At 34.7% G+C, this 26,924-nt stretch overlaps 1 protein-coding gene across 15 annotated transcripts in view; it reads left to right on the top strand.

Moving 5' to 3' along the window:
• MGAT4C (MGAT4 family member C) overlaps positions 1–26,263 on the top strand; it is a 717,101-nt gene extending 690,838 nt beyond the window's left edge. For 13 of the 15 annotated variants that reach the window (XM_035698743.2, XM_049094033.1, XM_025438740.3 and 10 more), the window contains 3 exons: positions 17,491–17,643; positions 22,195–22,342; positions 25,092–26,263. In XM_035698743.2, the coding sequence (XP_035554636.1) occupies positions 17,497–17,643; positions 22,195–22,342; positions 25,092–26,233 (1,437 nt within the window). In that variant the 5' untranslated portion in view covers positions 17,491–17,496 and the 3' untranslated portion in view covers positions 26,234–26,263. Of the gene's footprint in view, positions 1–15,769; positions 15,839–17,490; positions 17,644–22,194; positions 22,343–25,091 lie in introns of all 15 variants that reach the window. The other 2 variants (XM_035698748.1, XM_025438730.2) reach the window with 1 other exon arrangement.
• The last annotated feature ends 661 nt before the right edge of the window (positions 26,264–26,924 follow it).

Raw genomic sequence — 26,924 nt, 5'->3', positions numbered from 1 at the left:
GCAGAGTGTCTATGGATTAAAAATGGCCACCTGGAATGCCTGGGTGGCACAGTCATTTAGGCATCTGACTGAGTTTCGACTCTGGTCATGATCTCAGGGTGGTGGGATCAAGTCCCATGTCCGGCTCCACACTCAGCATGGAGTCTGCTCATGATTCTTTCTCCCTCTCCCTCTGACCCTTGCCCTCCCTCTAAAAATTAATAAATAAATCTTTAAAAAAATAAAAATGGCTACCCAGTAATGCTATCATGAAATCTAGGAGTTACCTTGCTTTTAAATCTCTCTACTTCTCTCTATCACATTTCCACCTAAGCCATCAGCATCTCTTTCATGGAATGTGCCTTTCTCTCCTTTGTTGAATTATTTTGAATTACATCACTTTATGGTCAGAAAGGAAACATTCTTTAAAATCTCTATGTACCAAAAAAAATAAAAAATAAAAATAAAATCTCTATGTACCGTATATGCTTTGTTGACCAAAACACACAAAAAAAAATTAAATATTAAGGGATAGCATTAGATTATTCAGATGCTCTGTCTTTACTTTTTTTTTTTTTTTTTTTTTTGGCTATTTAAACTGTCAGATCCTGAGAGAAGGATATTACCATCCCTCACTGTGTTTGCAGACCTATAAACACGTGCTTATGTTTCAAAAAGTTCTTAATTTACATGTGTTTCTGCTCTGATGTTTCCCAATTTTTGGTCTCTTGACCTGTCTTGGGCTGTGAGCATTTCCCTCATGTCTTTAGCTGAGCATCTAGTGCATGTGTGTGAGAACATTATCCAACACTGGTAAAGAATCACTGGAAAAGAACAATTAGCTCAGTTTCTGGAACGCAAAGACATAAGTAATTCATTCAGAATAGAAAAAACTTGTGATATATATATATTTTAAAATATTTGATTTATTTATTCATGAGAGACACAGAGAGAGAGAGAGGCAGAGACGCAGGGAGAGGGAGAAGCAGGATCCATGCAGGAAGCCTGATGTGGGACTTGATCCCAGGGCTCCAGGATCATGCCCTGAGCAGAAGGCAGACGCTTAACTGCTGAGCCACCCAGGCGTCCCAAAATTGCAATATATTGACCAACAGGTAGAGTACTCAGAAGAGTACTACCTTAGTAGTGAAGTAAAATTAGCCTTAGTCTGGAGGCTTCTCTGAAACTGGCACTCTGACAGCAAAAGTTAAAAAGGGAAATTATAACTGGAGGGTATTATACTGAGCAAAATAAGTCAATCAACGAAAGACAATTATATGGTATCACTCATATGAAGAATATAAGAAACAGTGTAGAGGATCATAGGGGAAGGGAGGGAAAAACAATGGGAAGAAATCAGAGAAGGAGACAAACCATGAGAGACTCTTAACTGTGGAAAGAAACTGAAGTTTGTTGTAAGGGAGGTGGGTAGGGGGATGGGATGGCAGGTGATGTAATGAGCACTGGGTTTGATATGCAACTGATGTATTACTGAATTCTGCATCGAGAACTAATACTGTTCTATATGTTGGCTAATTAATTTACATTTAAAAAAATAAAGGGAAATTATATATATTTCACTGTTTAATATGTAGTTATATTTAGCTTAAATTCTAAAATCAATCAGTATAATTTATCATATTGAAAGAATAATAGAATAATAAATTACATATGATCAACTTAACAGAAGAACAGTGTTTGACAAAATCCAGCCTTCATTCATGATAAAGACTATCAACAATTTAGAGATAGAAGGAAAACATCTCAGTGAGATAACATGCATCTCTTTAAGTAATTTGCTTTCACTACTTTACTACTTCAATTTAATATTATACTGGAGACTGTTGCCAGTAAATAAGTAAGGCAGCAGCAGCAACAACAACAAATTATAATAGCTTAGAAAATAAGTATTAAAACTGCCTTTGCTTACTGATGCAATGACTATTTAACAAAGTCACATGATTTAAGATGTCAATATTAAAATATCAGTTGTATTTCTATGTAGTAGAATCAAACAATTCAAAATGAAGTTTTTAAAAAGGCTCTAATAACATCAAAAAAGGTAAAATTTTTAGGAATAAAGTTTGCAGAAAACATGAAAGATGTCAATATCACTGAAAAATAAAAACATTTGTTACAGAAATTAAAGATGATCTGAATAAATGGAAGTAACTACAATGTTCATAAAATATATTTTCAGATCCAAATAATTTAGTTATACATCGAACAAATTCTTAAATTCTAAACAGCTTTTTTTTTTTTTAGAAATTTGTGTTGATTTTGAGATAATTTATTTGCAGACCTAACAAAGTCCTAATAAAAATCCTAACTAGTTTTTTTCTGTCAAAACTGAGTTATTATTATATAATTTCCACAGAAATGCAAAGGACATGAAAAAGCCAAAAAAAATCTTGGAAGAGGTAAACTAATAAAGGACGATAATTTGGATAGTGTAGTATTGGCATCAAGGTAGACAAATAGATTAATATACCAAAGAAAGACTTCAGATATATAACTATGTACAAATCAAATTTTTTTCAGCAAAGGCACCAAATAAAGTCTCTTAACAAGTGGTACTTGAGCAACTGATTAAGTCTACAGGATGAAAAAAGAATCTCATCCTTTTCCTCACATCATAAGCCAAAATTAATTTGAGATAATATGTAGACCTAAACCTAAAAGCTAAAACTGCACAGCTTCTATAGGAAAATTAGGTGATAGCTTGTCAGAATATGGAAAAGCACTACACTAAAAGAATTAATAAATTCAACTTGATGAACTCTAAAAGTCATTCCTCATCAAAAGACGCTGTTAACACTTTTTTCTTATGCCCTTATTTTTGTTGAAATATATTTGACTTATAACACTGTATAAGTTTAATGTGTACAACATCTTGATTTGATATACCCATATATTGTAATATAATTGTCATTGCAGTCATGTCATACCTCCATCATGTCGCAAAATTATCATTTCTCTGTTCTGGTGGTAATAATTACTATCTGGTTTCTTAGCAAGTTGGATGATTATAATCAGGTATTGAGTCTACTCACTATGCCGAGTATTAAATCTCTTCATATTGTATTACAGAGTATTGCATCATCTTTCAAGTAGGTAGAAATGAAATCTAAAGACTCCATCTTTGTAGGCTTTTTTTTTAACTTTTCATGGAACACAGTTGAATATTCAGAGTTTTTCATTTTCTGATAATGACAAGGAGAAAAATATAAACAGAAGTATTCACTTCATAATTATTAGATGAATCAGATGATGAATGCAAAAAGATACACTACACCACATGATAATGGTAAAATTGATAGTATAAAAATTCAGAGCAATTACTGAGTGAAAGATATATGTCTAAAGAAAAAAAATGTGGTATTCTTTTTTTTATATAATAAATTTATTTTTTATTGGTGTTCAATTTACCAACATACAGAATAACACCCAGTGCTCATCCCGACAAGTGCCCCCCTCAGTGCCTGCCACCCAGTCACCCCCACCCCCTGCCATCCTTCCCTTCCAGCACCCCTAGATCGTTTCCCAGAGGTAGGAGTATTTATGTTCTGTCTCCCTTTCTGATATTTCCCACACATTTCTTCTCCCTTCCCTTATATTCCCTTTCACTATTATTTATATTCCCCAAATGAATGAGAACATACACTGTTTGTCCTTCTCCGACTGACTTACTTCACTCAGCATAATACCCTCCAGTTCCATCCACGTTGAAGCAAATGGGTATTTGTTGTTTCTAATGGCTGAGTAATATTCCATTGCATACATAGACCACATCTTCTTTATCCATCGTCTTTCGATGGACACCGAGGCTCCTTCCACAGTTTGGCTATCGTGGCCATTGCTGCTATAAACATCGGGGTGCAGGTGTCCTGGCATTTCAATGCATCTGAATCTTTGGGGTAAATCCCCAACAGTGCTATTGCTGGGTCGTAGGGCAGGTCTATTTTTAACTCTTTGAGGAACCTCCACACAGTTTTCCAGAGTGGCTGCACCAGTTCACATTCCCACCAACAGTGTAAGAGGGTTCCATTTTCTCTGCATCCTCTCCAGCATTTGTGGTTTCCTGCCTTGTTAATTTTCCCCATTCTCACTGGTGTGAGGTGGTATCTCATTGTGGTTTTGTTTTGTATTTCTCTGATGGCAAATGATGCAGATCATTTTCTCATGTGCATGTTGGCCATGTCTATGTCTTCCTCTGTGAGATTTCTCTTCATGTCTTTTGCTCATTTCATGATTGGATTGTTTGTTTCTTTGGTGTTGAGTTTAATAAGTTCTTTATAGATCTTGGAAACTAGCCCTTTATCTGATACGTCATTTGCAAATATCTTCTCCCATTCTGTAGGTTGTCTTTTAGTTTTGTTGACTGTATCCTTTGCTGTGCAAAAGCTTCTTATCTTGATGAAGTCCCAATAGTTCATTTTTACTTTTGTTTCTTTTGCCTTCGTGGATGTATCTTGCAAGAAGTTACTGTGGCTGAGTTCAAAAAGGGTGTTGCCTGTGTTCTCCTCTAGGATTTTGATGGAATCTTGTCTCACATTTAGATCTTTCATCCATTTTGAGTTTATCTTTGTGTATGGTGAAAGAGAGTGGTCTAGTTTCATTCTTCTGCATGTGGATGTCCAATTTTCCCAGCACCATTTATTGAAGAGACTGTCTTTCTTCCAATGGATAGTCTTTCCTCCTTTATCGAATATTAGTTGACCATAAAGTTCAGGGTCTACTTCTGGGTTCTCTATTCTGTTCCACTGATCTATGTGTCTGTTTTTGTGCCAGTACCACACTGTCTTGATGACCACAGCTTTGTAGTACAACCTGAAATCTGGCATTGTGATGCCCCCAGCTATGGTTTTCTTTTTTAAAATTCCCCTGGCTATTCGGGGTCTTTTCTGATTCCACACAAATCTTAAAATAATTTGTTCTAACTCTCTGAAGAAAGTCCATGGTATTTTGATAGGGATTGCAATAAACGTGTTTATTGCCCTGGGTAACATGGACATTTTCACAATATTAATTCTTCCAATCCATGAGCATGGAATATTTTTCCATCTCTTGGTGTCTTCCTCAATACCTTTCAGAAGTGTTCTATAGTTTTTAGGGTATAGATCCTTTACCTCTTTGGTTAGGTTTATTCCTAGGTATCTTATGCTTTTGGGTGCAATTGTAAATGGGATTGACTCCTTAATTTCTCTTTCTTCAGTCTCATTGTTAGTGTATAGAAATGCCACTGATTTCTGGGCATTGATTTTGTATCCTGCCACGCTACCAAATTGCTGTATGAGTTCTAGCAATCTTGGGGTGGAGACTTTGGGTTTTCTATGTAGAGTATCATGTCATCGGTGAAGAGGGAGAGTTTGACTTCTTCTTTGCCAATTTGAATGCCTTTAATGTCTTTTTGTTGTCTGATTGCTGAGGCTAGGACTTCCAGTACTATGTTGAATAGCAGTGGTGAGAGTGGACATCCCTGTCTTTTCCTGATCTTAAGGGAAAGGCTCCCAGTGCTTCCCCATTGAGAATGATATTTGCTGTGGGCTTTTTGTAGATGGCTTTTAAGATGTTGAGGAATGTTCCCTCTATCCCTACACTCTGAAGAGTTTTGATCAGGAATGGATGCTGTATTTTGTCAAATGCTTTCTCTTCATCTAATGAGAGAATCATATGGTTCTTGGTTTTTCTCTTGCTGATATGATGAATCACATTGATTGTTTTACGAGTGTTGAACCAGCCTTGTGTCCCAAGGATAAATCCTACTTGGTCATGGTGAATAATTTTCTTAATGTATTGTTGGATCCTATTGGCAAGTATCTTGTTAAGAATTTTTGCATCTGTGTTCATCAGGGATATTGGTCTGTAATTCTCCTTTTTGGTGGGGTCTTTGGTTTTGGAATTGAAGTGATACTGGCCTCATAGAACGCATTTGGAAGTACTCCATCTCTTTCTATCTTTCCAAACACCTTTAGGAGAATATGTATGGTTTCTTCTTTAAACGTTTGATAGAATTCCCCTGGGAAGCCATCTGGCCCTGGACTTTTGTGTCTTGGGAGGTTTTTGATGACTGCTTCAATTTCCTCCCTGGTTATTGGCCTGGTCAGGTTTTCTATTGCTTCCTGTTCCAGTTTTGGTAGTTTGTGGCTTTCCAGGAATGCGTCCATTTCTTCTAGATTGCCTAATTTATTGGCGTATAGCTGTTCATAATATGTTTCTAAAATCGTTTGTATTTCCTTGGTGTTGGTAGTGATCTCTCCTTTCTCATTCATGATTTTATTAATTTGAGTCTTCTCTCTCTTCTTTTTAATAAGGCTAGCTAATGGTTTATCTATCTTATTAATTCTTTCAAAGAACCAACTCCTGGTTTTGTTGATCTGTTCCACAGTTGTTCTGGTCTCGATTTCGTTGAGTTCTGCTCAAATCTTAATTAACTCTTCTGCTGCGTGTAGGATCTATTTGCTGTTTTTTCTCTAGCTCCTTTATGTGTAAGGTTAGCTTTTGTATTTGAGTTCTTTCCAGTTTTTGAATGGATGCTTGTATTACGATGTATTTCCCCCTTAGGACTGCTTTTGCTGCATCCCAAAGATTTTGAACGGTTGTATCTTCATTCTCATTAGTTTCCATGAATCTTTTTAATTCTTCCTTAATTTCCTGGTTGACCCTTTCATCTTTTAGCAGGATGGTCCTTAACCTCCACGTGTTCGAGGTCCCTCCAAACTTCTTGTTGAAATTTAGTTCTAATTTCAAGACATTATGGTCTGAGAATATGCAGGGGACGATCCCAATCTTTTGGTATCGGTTCAGACCCGATTTGTGACCCAGTATGTGGTCTATTCTGGAGAAAGTTCCACGTGCACTTGAGAAGAATGTGTATTCAGTTGAGTTTGGATGTAAAGTTCTGTAGATATCTGTGAAATCCATCTGGTCCAGTGTATCATTTAAAGCTCTCGTTTCTTTGGAGATGTTGTGCTTAGAAGACCTATCGAGTATAGAAAGAGCTAGATTGAAGTCACCAAGTATAAGTGTATTATTATCTAAGTATTTCTTCACTTTGGTTATTAATTGATTTAAATATTTGGGGGCTCCCACATTTGGGGCATAAATATTGAGGATTGTTAAGTCCTCTTGTTGGATAGATCCTTTAAGTATGAGATAGTGTCCCTCTTCAGCTCTCACTACAGTCTTCGGGGTAAATTTTAGTTTATCTGATATAAGGATGGCTACCCCTGCTTTCTTTTGAGGACCATTCGAATGGTAAATGGTTCTCCAACCTTTTATTTTCAGGCTGTCGGTGTCCTTCTGTCTAAAATGAGTCTCTTGTGGACAGCAAATAGATGGGTCCTGCTTTTTTATCCAGTCTGACACCCTGTGCCTTTTGATTGGGTCACTAAGCCCGTTCACGTTCAGAGTTACTATTGAGAGATATGAGTTTAGTGTCATCATGATATCTATTCAGTCCTTGTTTTTGTGGATTGTTCCACTGAACTTCTTCTTAAAGGGGAATTTTAAGAGTCCTCCTTAAAATTTCTTGTAGAGCTGGTTTGGAGGTCACATATCCTTTGAGGTCACATATTCTTTCAGTTGCTGCCTGTCTTGGAAGCTCTTTATATCTCCTTCCACTCTGAATGAGAGCCTTGCTGGATAAATATTCTTGGTTGCATGTTCTTCTCATTTAGGACCCTGAATATATCCTGCCAGCCCTTTCTGGCCTGCCAGGTCTCTGTGGAGAGGTCTGCTGTTACCCTAATACTCCTCCCCATAAAAGTCAGGGATTTCTTGTCTCTTGCTGCTTTAAGGATCTTCTCTTTATCTCTGGAATTTGCAAGCTTCACTATTAGATGTCGAGGTGTTGAAAGGTTTTTATTGATTTTAGGGGGGGATCTCTCTATTTCCTGGATCTGAATGCCTGTTTCCCTTCCCAGATTAGGAAAGTTTTCAGCTAGGATTTGTTCAAATACATATTCTGGCCCTCTGTCCCTTTCGGCGCCCTTAGGGACCCCAATTAAACGTAGGTTTTTCTTCCTCAGGCTGTCGTTTATTTCCCTTAATCTATCCTCATGGTCTTTTAATTGTTTGTCTCTTTTTTCCTCAGTTTCCCTCTTTGCCATCAACTTGTCTTCTATGTCACTCACTCGTTCTTCCACCTTGTTAACCATCATCGTTAGGACTTCTAGTTTGGATTGCATCTCATTCAATTGATTTTTAATTTCTGCCTGATTGGATCTAAATTCTGCAGTCATGAAGTCTCTTGAGTCCTTTATGCTTTTTTCTTGAGCCACCAGTAGCTGTATAATAGTGCTTCTGAATTGGCTTTCTGACATTGAACTGTAATCCAGATTTTGTAACTCTGTGGGAGAGAGAACTGTTTCTGATTCTTTCTTTTGAGGTGAGGTTTTCCTTCTAGTCATTTTGCTCAGTGCAGAGTGGCCAAAAGCAAGTTGTATTGGGAAAAGGAGAAAAAGAGAGGAGAGAAAGAAGGAAAGAAAAGAGAAAAAGAAAAAAGGAAGAAAAAAAGAAAAAAGAAGAAGAAAAAGGGAAAGAAAAAGAAAGAAATGAAAAAAAGGAGGTGGGGGAAGCAAACAAATCAAAAAGAAAAAAAAAAAAAACGGGGGCGAGTATCTTCTGATTCTGTATACCTTAAGCCCCTCGACTTCCCCTGGAAATTGTCCGTCTCGCTGGTCTTCTGGGGGAGGGGCCTGCTGTGCTGATTTTCAGGTGTTAGCACTTGGGGGAGCTGCTCTGGAATTTGCAAGCTTCACCAAGCCCCTGCCTGGTGCAGGGCTCAGTGGGGGTTGTTTACCCCGTGAGGCCCCAGGAGGAACAACCGCAGTGGCGGGGCCAGCTCTGGAGCCCTGGAGTCAGCCCCCGCAGGAACCACGGAGCTCTCCTCTGCAGGGCCTGGAGGCTCTGGGGCGGGGCCGCTGATCTGCTCAGCTCGGGCAGGAGCGTCCTTGCTGTCCTGGGCCCTCCCGGCCTCTGTCTGTCCCGGGGGAGGCCGGATCCTGGGCTGTGTCCCGGCACCCAGTGCTCCGGGGCCTGCGCTGTTGGATTCGCGCTCCCGCCCCGCAGCCCCCTCCGCGGAGCCGCCCCCGAGCCCCCCGAGCTGCTCCGGGTCCCGCCGGGCGCTGCAGCCCTTAGGGAGCTCGGCGCACTCTCCCGGGGCGCAGGTCCCTGTTACTGTCCCCGGGAGCCCGAGGGCATCCCCGCCCTCCTGGGTCCTGCTCCACCTCCCTGCGAGCCCCTTTCCGCCCGGGAAGGTCGGTGCAGCTCCTGCTCCTCCGGGACGGGGCTCTCCTGTCCTGGGGACACTCGCCCCGGCCTCAGCCCGGCTCCTCGCGGGGCCCCTCCCCCTCGGAGGCCTTTTGTTTCTTTATTTCTTTTCCCCCGTCTTCCTGCCTTGGTAGAAGCGCGAACTCTTCTCACTGTAGCGTTCCAGCTGGTCTCTCTTTAAATCTCAGGCCTAATTCGTAGATTTTCAGGATGATCTGAAGGTTATCTAGGTAATTTGGTGGGGACAGGTGACTTGGGGACCCTACTCTTCCCCCATCTTGCCCCTCCTCCAAAAATGTGGTATTCTTATTTAGAACTTCTTTAAACAGGATTTCATCTCACAACGTTGCGTAATGAGAAGCTAAAACTCTTTTGTGTTCAGTGGATATGGAACAGTATTCATTCATTTCTTATGAGGTTTACACCAAAATCTACTTGATACTATTATTAGCACACAAATGCTGGTGTGGGGCAGCCCCGGTGGCGCAGCGGTTTAGCGCCGCCTGCAGGCCGGGGTGTGATCCTGGAGACCGAGGATTGAGTCCCACATCAGGCTTCCTGCATGGAGCCTGCTTCTCCCTCTGCCTGTGTCTCTGCCTCTCTCTTTGCTCTCTCTGAATGAATAAATAAATAAATCTTTAAAAAAAAATGCTGGTGTGTAAACAAAATGAGTTGGAAGAAAATAAATGTAGATGTGAGACTGGTGTTTCTACTTCTACAAAAGAAAATATAAAGTTATTATGAATCAAATAAGACTATTCTTGCTTTAACAAAATTATGAGCCATCAAATTTCCCAAGAGCATTGAGTCTTCATGGTGCAAGTTCAAGAAGAACCTGAAGTAATGATACCTGTTTGAGATGTACTTGAAATTTGGAATTAGAACTTACAAGATGGATACATTCCTGCTTCAGGAATGATGGTTGAAAAGCAGTTTATGAAACATTAGGAACATATAGTTCTAAATTAGAAAAATAAGGAATAAAATTGGGATTATTTTTGCTTACATCCTTACTAATACTTCTGATGAAGTTGTTTTCACTATCTTTTTTTTTACTCCTATAACTTATTTGTCAAATGACAAAATAACAAATAAACATTCTATTGTCTGAACATGAAAAGACACTCAATATCATTAGTCATCAGGGAAATGCAAATCGAAACCATGCAAAGATATCACCTCATACCAGTCAAAATGGCTAGTATCACAAAGACAAGAAATAATAAGTGTTGATGAGGATGTAGAGAAAGGGAACCCTCATCTATCATTGGTGGGGATGTACATTTGTGCAACCACTGTGAAACACAGTGTGGAGTTTCCCCAAAAAATTAAACATAGAAATGCCGTTTGATCCAGTAATGCCACCACTGGCTATTTACTCCAAGAAAATAAAAGCAGTAATTTGAAAAGATAGATGCACTCTTATGTTTATTGCAGCATTATTTACAATAGCCAAAGTATGGAAGCAGCCCAAACATCCATCCGTAGATGAATGGATAAAGAAGATTAGACATATATAGATATACACACATACACATTACAATGGAATACTACTTGGCCATTAAAAAATGAGATCGTGCCATTTGCAACAACATGGATGGATCTAGGAGTTATTATGCTAGATGAAATAAGTCAAACAGAGAAAGACAAGTGCCATATAATTTCCTTATATGTAGAATCTAAAAAAATAAACAGGCTAGTAAAAACAGAGAACAGCTGGTAGCTGCCAGAGGGAAGATGGGTCAAGGGATGGGCAATATATGAAGGGAATTAAGATGTAAAACTTCCATTCATCCCATAAACAAGTCACAAAGATGAAAATACAACATAGGGAATACAGTCAACAATATTGTAATGACATTGTATGGTGACAGATGGTGACTACACAGCACAGAGTAATGTATAGAATTCTCAAATCAACATGTTGTACACCTGAAATTAATGTAGCATTGCATGTCAATTATATTTCAATAATAAATGTTTAAAAACATCTTTTATCTAAAAGACCTTGTATAGAATATTGTTTTTTCCTCAAAAATATTTGGTAGAATTTGCTTTCAAACCATATGAACATGAAGTTTCTCTGCTATATTTTCCACTGGGTTTACTAAAATATAATTTACATCTAACATTTTGTCAGTATAAGATATACAATGTGATCATTTGATAAATGTATATATTGCAAAATGATTACCAAAATAAGGTTATTTATCACCTCACATAATTACCACTTTGGTTTTTTGTGGCAAGAATATTTAAGACCTACCTTTTTGGCAACTTTCAAACTTACAGTATCATACTGTTAACTATTGGGCACTATGTAGCACATTAGGTTCTCAGAACTTATTCATCTTACAACTGGAATTTGTACGCTTTGACTGACAATTTCCCATTTTTCCTACCCTCCCAGATTCTGGCATCTGCTCTTCTAAATTCTCTGTTTCTGTGAATTTGGCTTTTTCAGGTTCTGTCTGTAAAATCATACAGTATTTTTGTTTTTCTGTTTGACTTATTTCACCTAGCATAATGCCCTCAAGATCTATCCATATTGTCTCAAATGGCAAAGTTTCCTTCTTTTTTATGGCTGAATAGTATTCCAACATATTTATATGTGTGAGTGTGTATATATAATATATATGTATTTGTATATGTGTATATGTATTCACACACGTACATACCACATTTTCTTCATTCACTCATCTGGTGACAGATATTTAGGTTGTTTCCATATCTTGACTATTGTGAATAAAACTACAGTTAACATGGAGGTGCAGGGATTTTTCAAGATAGTAATGTCTTTTTCATCATATATGCACCCAGATGTGGAATTGCAGGATCACATGGTAGATTTATTTTTAATTTTTTGAGGAACTGCTATTCTGTTTCTTTGGTGACTGCACCAATTTATATCCCACCAACAGTGCACAAGGGTTCTCTTTTCTCCACACCCTCACCAATACTTATTTCTAGTCTTTTCGATAATAACCATTTTAACAGATGTGATATCTCATTGAGACTCTTATATTCATTTCCATGACAGTTAGTAGTGATTAGTGTCTTTTCATGTACCATTTGGCCTATTGTATGTCTTCCCTAGGAAAATGTCTATTCAGATCTTCTGCTCATCAGATTATTGGAGATTTTTTGCTACTGAGTTGATTGAGTTTTTTAATGTATTTTTGGTATTAACCCCTTAGCAGATATATGATCTGTGAGTGTTTTCTTCCATTTAGTTGGTTGCCTTTACATTCTGTTGATTCTTTCTGTTGTCATGCAGGAGTTTTTTAATCAATATAGTTCACTTGTTTATTTTTGCTTTTTTTTCCTTGTATTTTGGGTGTCATATCCCAAAAATACCAAGATTAATGTCAAAGAGTTTTTTCCTTATGTTTTCTTCTAGGAAATTTATGGCTTCAAGTCTTAAACTTAAGTCGTTAATGTATGACTGAGTTAATTTTTGTGAGTTGTATAAGATAGGGGTCCATTTTCATTCTTTCACATACAGCTGTCCAATTTTCCCAGCATCATTTAAAGAGACTATCCTTTCCTTACCAAGTATTTTTGACTGTCCTGTCAAATATTTAGTTGACTGTAAATGTGTGGGCTTGTTCTTGATTCTGTCCATTGAACTGTGTCTGTTTCTTTGACAGTATCATACTGTTTTGATTACTATAGCTTTGGAATATAACAGTAGTTTGAAATCAGGAAGTGTGATTTCAAGCTAGGGATGTCTCTAGCTTTGTTATTCTCTCTTTTCTTTCATTGTATATTTTTCTATTGGAGTTCGATTTGCCAACACATAGCATAACACCCAGTGCTCATCCCGTCAAGTGACCCCCTCAGTGCTTTGTTATTCTTTCTTATGATTGCTTTGGGTTTTCAGGGTTTTTATGAGTCCAATCAAATTTTCATTTTTTTCTATTTCTATTAAAAAATACCATTAGAATTTGATAGGGATTGCACTGAATCTATTGGCTTTGGGTAGTATGGGCGTTTCAACAATACTAACTCTTTTCAATACATAAACACAGATATCTTTCTATTTGTGACTTACTCAATTTCTTACATCAACATCATGCCCTGACTTTTGAAAACTGCCTTCTGGCAACTGACTGGAAAAATCCTGGCACTACTTTCATTTCCTTTCCCTCAGAGATCATTGCCCTGTACTGTCTGTTGTCCAGTATCTGAAAATACCAATCATTAAATTTGGATGAAATACATTTCCTCCTTGTAATTCAGGAAACCTTAATACTTTTAATTATCAATTTCTAGAATCAGAAGATGATGTGGCAATCACCTCTAATTGTGGTAGATAGGTTTCTTACTTTTTCTTTCTCTTCCTTTTATTATTGGCTTCTCTACATGAATTTATACTAATTCAATATTTTATTATCAATCATAGTCTTGATTTTATCAGATTTTCTCAATATAAGCCTCTTTAAGCTGTTTAGATATGTTCCTGCTAATCTCTGTGACTTCCTTGCTTCATGGCACAATAAAAAGATAACCTAACTAACCATAGAGTCCCTTCTCCCTACCTGAAATCAGCGATTTTGTTTTCCTCTTAGTAAATTTAATTGACTGTAATTCTAGGGTTTTTTCTTCCTTTTTTTCTGAATACTTATTTAGATTTTTCTTGACCCATCTGTTTCAGATGGGACAGGACTATGGATGAATTACTAGCTTCCTTTTCTTTTACTGTGGTTTGTCTGGTATTATTTATTTATTAAATGACATATATTTTGGTTTGTTTTCTGATCATTTGTTTGCTTTAGTTTGGGCTCCTCAGCCAATTCTGGGTGTTCTTGTTTTCACTTACATGTACAGTATTGTTTTTTCTGGGTGTTATTGTTTTAACTTACATGTACAGTGAAGTTTGTGCTATTAGCTTTCTCGTGGGTATGCCGAGGATGTACACTATGGAAGGTTATTTGTGCTTGGATTTTGAGAATTCTAACTTAAAGGATTGGATATTAGAATTTAGATGGTCACCATTATTCTCTCAGGATTCTTTCTTTGCCACCTCTGGAATTTCAACGGGGGTTTTGTTGTTGTTTTGTACTATTTTTGAATTATTGCAGAGTGCTCTGAAGTATTGCCTCCAAAGTGTGATATTTTCTACTTCTCATATTACTTGAAATATCACTTATCCCACCCACCTCCTCACATTATATATTTATATGTTTATTAGGTCATTAAAATTTTTCTGCCAAAAACTGAATTTATCTTTTATATTATTTCTATGTTATTCAAGAGATTGAATAGGTGAGATAGGTTGTTGGCAACAATATGTTTAAAATGTTGTATGAAACCTAATTAGTAAACCATATACCAATAGTAGTTAATAGAGCAGATTCTGATCAATTACAATATTTAAAAACTGGAACCTTTCCTTATTAAGACATCTCAAGAAAACCCTAGTTTTTTTTTTTTTTTTCATTTGTAAAACTAATGGTACTATTATAATCTCAGCATTGTTATGAAGGATCAATGAGTTACCCATGCAAACTGTATTGCCTAGCATTTAGTAAGTATTTAATAAATTTTAATAGGTATTCTTATATTCTTTGTATATAATTATCTACAACTGGACTTTACAGATTGAATTTGCAGTCACATTATTTACATTTTTTCCTTTATTCCTTTGTCTCAAAGGAATAAAATTAGAATATACTTCTTCTTGACTTAGCGCTTATACTGAACTTGTAACATTCAAGTTCAGGGCATCCAAAACATACCATACAGTGCTACATTTTTAAAATTTTATTTCCTGGAAAAAATTGCTGCATTTTGCTTTTGTATACAAGAAATAAAATGCAGTTTTGTTTTCCAACAGTAGAGAATTTTGAAAATTAAAAGTAACTTTTTAAATACTAAATGTATGTACTTTGAAAGTATGGAAATTGAAAACAGTAAAAACAAGATTGAGTATTCTTGATAATTCTTCTATACTGAGATAATAGTGGTTAGTATCTTATTGTTTCCAATTTATTTTACAGTCTTCTACATCATAGTTAAACATTTACTCCCAAATACAATTTTTGTCTTTGAATAGATTTTTAGAAGTATAATTGCAGAATCAAAGGGAATACATGCATTTCGTGCTATTGATAAGTCTTCCCAAATTGACATTTAAAAATATTGTGTCCCGTGGTATATAATTAGATTCTAATGCTTTGTATTTTTGTCAATTTTCAAAATACATATAAAAATCTTTTAAAACATGATGCAGTTTCATCTGTAGAATCATTACCAGGTAACAGAATTTCACTTAAATTAAATATTTTTTAAAATTTTAAGAAGAATTTCACTTATGTTTTGGTTTGAAATTGCTATATATTTTATTACTGAAAAATGTTATAAATGATGGATTTATAAATACATTTTTAACCTGTAAATGAAAATTAGAAAGTGACCTTATTCTAGAAGTAGCATCACATATCAAAAGAATGGATGATTCGATATAAAGTATGTGATACAATAGTAATGTTCTTCTTTATTTCTGGTTACACAGGAGATTACACTTCCCCACACGCTTGAAGTCAGGAGTGGTAATGTGACTAGTAGTTATGGCCAGTTCCCTGTAAGTAGAAGACCATCAGCTCTCCATATGAAAAATTAATAAACAAAACTATTCTGCTACATGATAAAAGACACAAAGATAAAGTCTAGATATATTAAAAATCTATCCATGAAAAACAAACAAAAAATAAAAGAGACTTCCCATATGATGTCAAAATTGGGAAGGATTTTTTAAACATTATACCAAAAAATAAAAGCTGTATGTAGGAAATAAATTTGAAATAAAAGACACTCACTGCAGAAGTGAGACCAAGAAGAAGAAAATATAATACTTGGGGAAGATATCTAAATATTTGCAACATAAGCAAAGATAAATGTATATATATGCATCTCTAGACATATATTTAAAACTTCTGTAAATTAACAAGAAAAATAACCTAAAGAAAAATATGGCTAAAGAAAATGAACAATAATGCTTATATTTCTTTTGAGACTTATTCTCTCCCTTTGTTAAGCCTTTCTCCCAATTCCTAATAACCTAAAGAAAAATATGGCTAAAGAAAATGAACAATAATTCTTATATTTCTTTTGAGACTTCTTCCATTCTCTGCCTTTGTTAAGCCTTTCTCCCAATTCCTAATATTCTTTCTTATAGTTTATAAAGATTCATAAATTCCTTCTTGTATTAATTCATCAAAGAGATATCGTTTGCCTGGTGTGTCCTAGACATCATTTAATGGCTTGGGGTACAGGCCATTTTCACTTCTTGAAGTTCTTTATTCATATAAATACTTCATGCTAACACTGAGCTCAGGAAGACCCAGTACCCAACTCGAAGGGGCACAGTTTCCAGACTATACTTGATTTTAGACAAAATATGATTCAACCGGTCGTTTGATCATTCCATATATGTTTATACTTTTTGAACAATCAGTAATCTAAACAAATCAGTGATTGGAAGATAACAAAATGTACATGAGTGGAATGGGGAAAAAATTAGATCTCCACTAATCTCCCTGGCAGTAATCTTGGTGGGTTTTTTGTTGTTGTTGTTTTGTTTTGTTTTATTCTGTTTGCAGGCTATGAATTATTGTAAATAGCCAAACTTCTAATTAGTATATCAAGAAAGACAATGTAGATATGCCACTCCAGTATTTACTCTGACTTAACAAGAATTATTGGAAAAATAAGCAAACCAACTGTTAACTCAAGTTCTCAAAGATATGTTTGCACTTAGCCCAAAACTTTAACTTCCTTTACAACTTTCTTTCTCGGACTCAGACTCCCTCCCAGGTGCTCTTCCCAGTGTACTTACTCCAAAATCAATATTAGGCCCATGCTTCTAATTTCTTCCATTTTCATTACATTATCCTATGAGGCAGTAGAAGTTACCTTATAGTTTATCTTTCTCTTTTATTTTTCTTCTGTTTAATCAAAGAACTTTTTTTTACGTTACCATTATCAATGTTCGTATGTACAGAAATAACTGAGATTTGCCTTTTATTTTTATTTATTCCACATCAATATAAGGCAGTGTATTGACCTTATGTTAAAATATGAACCATCTGTGAAAGTCACAGTTGTGAAATTGGAAACAACTTTAGTTAAAAACGTGTGAAGGGTGAGATTTTATAAAGGCCTGGCTTTTGATACATATTATGAAAAAATACATCCAAAATTAATTGTCAGTAATTCTATGCCTCTTTTCCACAGGATAGAATGTTTAAATTTTGTCAAATGAAGCATATTTTTGAAATACTTGATAAAATGAGATGCCTGCGAAAACGTTCCACAGTGTCATTCTTGGGAGTTCTTGTCATTTTCCTTCTCTTTATGAACTTGTACATTGAAGACAGCTATGTTCTGGTAAGTTTTGGAGGTTATTTTTGTTGTTGCTGTTATAAATAAGGTCTAAGTCAAATTAGGCTTAGTCCAATTGTAACTTGATTTCAATCTCAGGTTCCTGGAATAGCATTAGTTTGAGCAAAATGGTAACATATATACTTTCTATCTAGCTACTTGTATTAATCCTATATTACCAGCATTACAATTACTTTGATTTATGTTGCAATGTTTTCTTGCATATAGTAGTTCAAATATGCACATTTAGTTATAAATAAATTAGCTATCATCACTATGCTGAATTATTTTATTTGTGTGTACACCATAATACTTTTTGAGCTTTAACTTGAAATATATAGAATTTTAAAAATTGCTTAAAGATATTAGTCCTTACTTTCTCAATTTTTATATTATCATCAAATTTTCAAAATCTTATTTTTAATAATGATACTAATTATACTATTTTGTTAAGAAGTAATATTTTGTTATAATGTATGACACCTCATTTGATTTTGAATCAAATGTCATAAATGGCCACCATTTTATGTATTTATATTCACAGAAAAGTAGTAGAGAAGCTGAGGAACTGGAGATAATGATGTGAAAACTATTTAGTAGCTTAAAAAGGATAAGTTAGCATATAACATATAAATAAATTTTTAAGTAAATTCTAGAAATACAAAAGGACTTACTCTGGCTAATTTTGAGAACTCATTTTGTTCTATCATTTGTTACTGTTAGAGGTATCGCATCATTTTATGTCTGAGGAGAATAACATGAACATTTTTCTTATTCACTTTCTATGTGAGTTGAGCTTAAGATATCTGAAAAAATCCTACTCTTTTTGTTACATTTTGTAAATAAAACACATGCTATTGGCAGGAAACTTATTGTATCCAATGACTTGCATTTCTGAGACACTTTCAAACCCAATTTCAGTGTTTCATTTTAAACAGACAAAAGATCATTGTGTGTAACAAGCATCCTTATATCTTGTTGATATAGAATCTCTTCAAATTCATTATAAAATGTGTAAGGAGTAATAGAGTATATTTTTATAAAGATCAAATACTATTGTCCTGTCTTGTGGATTTTTACACATTTCTATACAAATTTCAGTCCTATCTAACTAATGTAAAAGGTGTGATTTAATGAAACAGCTCTTACTAAAAGAATATTTTGTCAATAAAATTTTCTCTGGCTAGATTACACATATATCTAGTCAAATTTACAAGTAAGCCCAAGTGTAGAGAAGGGATTGCTCCTTAGTTTTAAAAATTGTAATTATTTTTAAATACTTATATAGGTTGGGAAAAAAGTGAGTTAAAATGATGGTTAAGGGACACCTGGGTGGCTCAGCGGTTGAGCATCTGCCTTTGGCCTAGGGCTTGATCCTGGTCCTAGGATTGAGTCCTACATCAGGCTTCCTGCATGGAGCCTGCTTCTCCCTCTGCCTATGTCTGTGTGTCTCTCATGAATAAATAAATAAAATAGTTTTAAAAATGGTGGTTAAATACAAGCACTCCCCTTACTGAAAATTTAATGACAGTATTTTTATTAGTTTCATTTCTCTCTATTTATTAGATGATTTTTTTACATAAATGCATTTAGAGCTAAATTTTATCCCAAGGCTTAATATGTATAAAGATTTAAAACATTCTTTAAATAATTAATGCAAAATTACATTAAGATGTTTTTCTAAAAATGTTTAATTGCCAAGGAGAACCAGCTACCTGCTGGTATACGATGTAGTTTCTCTGTAGCACTTGTCCCTTTTGACCTTTTTATCCGTGTTTATTTCAGTTTTCACAACATTATCTCATTCGACATTTTTTGCCTTAACTCCAGAATACCACAATGTGTACAATTTGCTAAGTATAGACAATAGTACATTTTTCTTTTCCTACCTTCCTTATTTCCGGGGGAAATACGAGTTATAATTCAGAGAAATCAGATAAATAATCACAAGTAAAAGATCTCTGGAGTTAAGGAGCACATTCTATTCTGCTGTTTTTGGTAGAAAAATGCATTTGTGGCCTTAAATCCGTGGCATATAACAGTTTAATGGATTGCTTACATATCCGGGGCATATGTGCCTTTCGTTGGGAAAGGAAGCCAAGCTCAGTGCAAGAGACAAATACTATTACAAGGCAGTCTAAGTAGAAGAGACGCTACATGCCCAATCAACTTAGCCTCTGGGCTGTGAGCATCTTCAAAGTAGCCACTAGGGTATATACTTAGTCTGTAGCTAGTGCATTGAATTGCATTCCTATCCAGAAAATGATTGTCATAAAGCTTTGTCTTATTACTGAGAAATACACCACAGCATAGTAGCTACAGAAAGAAGGTATCCAGGGAGAGCCTCGCTGTTCAGGTAGATGTCTCTGGAAAGCAGCCAACAAGACTGACTTAGGTGAAAGTTGCATTATTTATTTATGCTGAAAAGTGTAAAGAAGCTTGTTCTTGAGAATTTAATAAAGTGCTTTCATATAACTTCCATTTCATTTTATATTCTGTTATGTCCTTCAATCAGGATGAATGTACTCTACCTTCACACAGAAAAGGTCTGGATTTTTACACATTCAAGATAGAATTCTTAAAGAAAGATTCAATATCCTGCACTTCCTTTAGACTGTAAAATCACATAAGAACAGAATGATGAAATGAATTCAGAATTGTGACTACTGTGATTTTTATAGATATTTCTTCTAGACTCTATTGATAATGGGCACTATCACATTACTAGTATAAGCAGTTGGTGCTGAACTGAGTCCTTAGTTACTTTTTGGCAATCATAAATTTTAAAGCTTTAATAATGTTTTATATGTTTCCAGAGAGACAGAGACCAAAATATTTCTGTGTAAAGAAATTACAATTATCAGAATCCAACAGATACTCAGTTGGTATAAGAAATATAGAACTGAAGGCATAATTTCATATATTTTGGAAGTGTTACTTATAGATGGCAAATATATTATACATATTGTAAAAGACTATAACATATTTTCCTCAATTATCAAATATAAAAAATAGAAATACAGTATTAAAGATTGAGTGTAAGTTTATAAACATAATTGAGTATACAGAAGAGATATTCAGAATGGATCTTGAATTAGCAAAGACCAGATTGGAAGCTCCTCCCAGTCATGGCCTAATATTCTCAACTTTTATTCTAAGACAATTCCAGTCGGCCATTGATTTAAAATTTTGAGTCAGTCTCTTTCTTTATTGACATTTGAATTTGAAGCAAAATATTGAATGTTCCAAATGAAGTAAAATTTGTATTTGAATCCTTTCTAATTTTTTATAAACACTGGTTTAATTAAAGTTTTATTGACCACAGGCAGATAATATGAAGACCAAATTTGTTCAAATGCATTTACTTTCTCTATAGTCTTAATGGCTTATAGGCTTAATGGCTTAATGGCTTACATATGCCTGGCCTGCCATTCTACATGGAATAGTGGAAATAGATCCATATAATATCACAGAGTACAGTAGACACTTGCCTAAAAACAACAACAAAATTATTTCTAAATAGGTTATCTTTGAATATATTCTACTTGTGGTAGTAAGCCAGATACAAAGGCCAGGCAAGTCGATATTTTGCAAATAATATATAACCAACAAGACTTGATCAAATCGTGCTTAGGTAATCAAAATGTACTATTGAACTTATACTAAAGAGAGAAAAGGGAACCAATTAGTAATTAATAACGTATTTTAAGCTAAATATGAGCATTTTTTTAATATAAGCCTTCTCAAAGATTGGATAACATAAGTCCCTTACCAATTACATAAAGGGGATCTTAAATATAAAAGAACCAGACTTCAATTCCAACAGGCTAGTTTACACACACACATAAGCAGCAAGCAAATATATCATGAGAAAAAGTAGTGTAAGGTCTGAAGACACTTCCTTGACTTGCCGCAAATGTATTTTAATTAAGACATCTTGAAGACATTTGAAAAAACACTAATGTCAGAAGGACCATGGCTATTTGTTCTCAACAGCCTTTGGTTATAGTGGCCAGAAAGGTGACTGACTAAAACTCTTTCATTAATAAATTATCCAGAAATAATTATATAGAAATAATGTGTGGTATTACTTAATAATTCTTGAAGAAGATAAAATCTTAATATGCTTAATATGACTAAAATATGGAAAATTTAGTAAGAATTAGCTTTATGTGATTACTGTGAAGTAGATTACTGTGAAGTTTTAAGATCATCAAATTATTATAAAGAATTTGAATTTTAACATAAAGGCAGTGGAAGTTTTCATGTAGAGATTTTTTTTGTCAAGAAAATGCCATTATTAATGTATACTGTGGGAAAAGCAAACTGAAGTGAAGTATGAAGAGGGCAATAGAGTAGTGGAGTCTGGAGTAGAGACTCTAGGTGGGAATTCAGGTGTGAGATGAGGATCTATAGCTTGTGGTGCCAGTAGCTGAGATTTATAGAACATCCATATTATATATCAACCCCATATATTCATTGTGTAAGGAAAAACTTTATTTAATCCATGACCGTCTATTATTTATTTATTTTCTCTGCCTCCTTCTTGGCATTCAGGAAGGAGACAAACAACTTATAAGGGAAACATCCACACATCAACTGAATTCAGAACGTTATGTGCATACTTTCAAAGACCTATCTAATTTCTCAGGAGCCATCAATGTCACCTATCGCTACTTAGCTGCCACACCTTTACAAAGAAAGCGTAAGTATCCCTCCACTTTCAAATCAAGAATACATAAAATATTTTTGTTTTAAAACAATGACAACTGGCTTCATTTGTATAGCAATAAAACTTTATGGGCTTTACTAAAATATATTCTTTGGGAAGTAATTCAACATGTCTTCACAAATTGCAATTACTCGTTGATCCAATTCCATTAATAACAAAAAAAAAAGAAACTTTTAAATGCCTGTTTGAGATATAAATTTTCAAACAATTTGCTGTAGAACCATGTAGAGAGACTGAGAAAAATCCATTTATTTGCACTTATAAAACATATCTTTTAAAAATAACTATTCTCCTACTGATACATTTTCCAATAATAATGCTTTGGTTTTTATGCCTTGCCACTACTTTTGAAGTAGTGAAAGTCATTATTTTAATTTATCAAGGTGCTGTAACAAATTATCACAAACTAGTTTAAAATCATGGAAATGTATTTTTTCATACTTCTGGAGACCAGGCATTCCAAATCAAGGTGTGGGCAGAACCATTCCCCTGAAAATCACAGGGGAGAATCTTTTCTTGACTGTTTTAGCTTCTGGTCACTCTTGGTGTTTCCTGGTTTGTGAGGGCATAACTATGATCCCAAGCTCCATCTCCACATGATCTTCTTTCCTTGGTCTCTATGTCTCTCTTCTTCTTCAAGGACACCAATCATTGCATTTAGAGCCCACTCTAAATCTGATGTGATTTATCTCAAGATCCTTAACTAATTATGTCTGCAATACTCTATTTTCAAATAAGGTCACAGCCTAAGGTTCCAGGTAGACTTGGATTTTTGGAGAAAACTATTCAGCTCACTATAGATAGATTGAGTCTGAGGAGTAACATACTACACATACTTTATGGATTTCAAAACACCATAGACTGTGGAAGGTATCATGACCTAATTAATGTGCCACTAGGAAAGCATAAGTATTAATGCTTAAGTTTTCATTGTAAGATGCCATCAATTATAATATTCAACTTGATTTTAAAATATTTCTGTGTGAAAAATATGACTCGTGAAATTAATGAAGCACAGTGATATCATGAATTTCTGAATTTCTTAATAGATCATGTGGGGACCACAGAAATTGAGTTCCCCGTTAAGAAGTGTTTATGCAAGTGAGTCTGTGATCACCAGGTTGAGGAAATTGTAGCTTAACTTAATTCAGGTTTCTTTAGGTCTGTCTTCCATTCATTCCTTCATTTCAAATGTCTATAGCTCTTAAGCTTTCTTCTAATTACATAAGATTGCCAATGTTTATTTTTATCTCCATCTGTTACACTACCTTTGTGCAAACATTACTAATTCTCCCTTTCCATCCTAAGCTTACTAATGTGTATTGGCACATATGCCACTGCTTTATACAAAGGGACAATATAAAACAGAGGGTACAAGCAGGGCACTTTGGATCTTGGCACCACACCACTCATTAGGTGTTACACTTTGCATAAGCAAGCTCATCTCCCTGTGATTTAGTTTCCTCATCTATAAAGCAAAAATGATGACAAGTGCAAAGCTCTCCCAAAAAACCGTTAGGAATATTCAAGATACGTATTATATGCAAAATGCATAGATTTCTTCCTTTAAAGTAGGAAGTATTCTAATAATATTGGCTATTCCAGGGCATTTAAGCTGGTTTCTTGAATCGAGTGGTACCAGAGAACATACTCATTTTTCAAAAGCAGTTAGGGCCATAAATCCAGGTATTTAAGCAATATGTGTAAATCTCTACCTCTCTGACAGACTAGCGAGAAAGATAATTCTTGGAAAGGGTTTTTCAGTATTGCGTAAGTCACAACAAGTAGATATCTGTATTAAACAATGATCTTGGTGAATATAAACATTTTCCTATTTTTCAAGTAGTGGTTATGAAATTGTATTCAGTTCTGAATCATGGTGAGAATCAGAACTTTAAAAAGTGAGAATATTTCAATAAGGAGACATCTACACTTGTTAGAAGTAAACTGCGATTTCACAAGGTTTTATTTTATCCCCTAAAATATCCAGATTCTAATTTGAGATTTTAGGTAATTGAATAAAAATATCCCCACAGAAATTGCTATAAAATGTGTTTCAAAACAAGGAAGAGAGTGATACTCATGTGTTGGAACAATTTACTCTACATTTGAGTAATAATGCAGTTTTTAAAAATAGTATAATTTTTTTTGGATTCTAATAGCATTCTAGGTAAATTTCAAAATAAAATTGTGAAGTCCAATTATTAATTTTTTGGTGTGAGATAATGAGAGTGATCAAAGGAAAACGAAAATGTAACATGTTTTCCATGAAAAATTTAGAGATTATTAAAATAATGAGTTATGCTTAATTTTCTTTTTTTTATCATTTGAGACTGGTTTGTCATCCTTAACTGTGAATTCCCTTCTCCTTTTGTATTTTTTAATAGTGTGGATATTATCCAAACATCTATCTTCTCTAATAGGCATTAAGCTGCAAAACACCTCAAATCATATTTTTTATTTCATAAATAAATGTTCACAGCAATGAAGCTCATACGTCATTGTGCTTAAGATGTATTTTTTCCATAGAAAAGTCAATTATGTATTAAGTACTGTAGCCTTTATGTATTTAGCATAATACTTCACTCACAAAATATTCTATACATATCATTTACTAGATTTACCTAATACAGTAGCAGGCCTAAGGAGAAAAGTTTTTTTTCTGTGTTATTCAAAACCTATTTTACATTTAATTTTCTTCCTTCTGAATTCTTTTGCTCAGGGTTTCTTACAATTGGACTTTCATCAGTGAAACGAAAAAAAGGAAACTATTTACTTGAGACAATCAAGTCAATTTTTGAGCAATCCAGCTACGAAGAGCTGAAGGAAATTTCGGTGGTGGTTCACCTAGCGGACTTTAATTCATCCTGGCGTGATGTCATGGTCCAGGATATTACACAGAAATTTGCCCACCATATCATTGCAGGAAGATTAATAGTTATACATGCTCCAGAGGAATATTACCCAATCCTGGATGGCCTTAAAAGAAATTACAATGATCCAGAAGACAGAGTCAGATTTCGTTCCAAGCAAAACGTAGATTATGCTTTTCTGCTTAATTTTTGTGCCAATACTTCAGACTATTATGTAATGCTTGAAGATGACGTTCGATGTTCAAAAAATTTCTTAACTGCCATCAAGAAAGTCATTACCTCCCTAGAAGGAACCTACTGGGTAACTCTTGAGTTCTCTAAGCTTGGCTACATTGGAAAACTTTATCATTCTCATGATCTCCCACGTTTGGCACACTTTTTATTAATGTTTTATCAAGAAATGCCTTGTGATTGGCTATTAACTCATTTCCGGGGTCTTTTAGCTCAGAAAAATGTGATCCGTTTTAAACCATCTCTCTTTCAGCACATGGGTTATTACTCATCATATAAAGGGACTGAGAATAAGCTGAAGGATGATGATTTTGAAGAAGAGTCATTTGACATCCCTGATAACCCTCCTGCAAATCTATATACCAACATGAATGTTTTTGAAAATTATGAAGCAAGCAAGGCGTATAGTAGTGTTGATGAGTACTTTTGGGGGAAACCACCTTCAACAGGAGATGTCTTTGTGATTATATTTGAAAATCCAATTTTAATTAAAAAAATTAAAGTGAGTACTGGAACAGAAGATCGACAAAATGACATTTTACATCATGGAGCCCTAGATGTTGGGGATAATGTTGTAGATCTCAAACAAAGTAGACAATGTGTTACTTACTTAAGACTAGGGGAATTCAAAAATGGAAATTTTGAAATGTCAGAGGTGAATCAAAAAATTCCATTTGATATACATTGTATAAGGATATATGTTACCAAAACACAAAAGGAATGGCTGATTATTAGGAGTATTAGCATTTGGACTTCTTAGCCAATTAAATCAATATGTCCAGTTACTGAAGCAGGCTTTCCTGTTTCCTTTTTTGCTACCTTCCTCTTTTGCTACTTTTGTCCTTTGGAGGGAATGCAGTGGATGGGGTATTTTCAAAGAAAAATCTAATCATTTTGGCTGTTTTGATTTACTTATTTTCAAGATAATTTTACTCTAATCCACACTTGTATTTATTTTAACTCCTGAAGTTGAGTATCAGTCTATGGTTAATGCTACTTTCATTTATATTTTTAGTGTGATCATGTTAGTTCCAAAATTTCAACTAAGTGTCAAAAGGACACATGAAGGATTTAAAATGAGAAAATTTAGTTTGTTAAATGTTGAGTCTTGGAAAACAGTTGCCAGCTGTATATACTTCCTCAAGAATATATATCAGATAGCTTTTATTAAGCATCTGAGTGAATATGCAGTTGGTTAGAATGATAATGTTTTTTTCTTGTAAACATAGGTTTTTATAGACTTCTGTACATCTACAATGAATACCTCCTCATAGAAGTGATGTCTTTACAACAGAATTTTGTGTGTAGGTGGAGTGATGGAAAGAAAAAAATGACTTAAAAAGATTTCTCCCCCGATTATTTATATAAAAAGGGGCCTTGTTCATTGTATAAAAACATTTAATTGAGCACCTATTGTTAATAAATTTTCTGTGGGAAGCAGTCTTTTTCTA

The sequence above is a fragment of the Canis lupus genome, chromosome 15 (genome assembly GCF_003254725.2).
Source record: "Canis lupus dingo isolate Sandy chromosome 15, ASM325472v2, whole genome shotgun sequence".
NCBI lineage: Eukaryota > Metazoa > Chordata > Mammalia > Carnivora > Canidae > Canis > Canis lupus.
The sequence above is the reverse complement of the archived record's forward strand: the minus strand, read 5'-3'. Positions and strand labels throughout refer to the sequence as shown.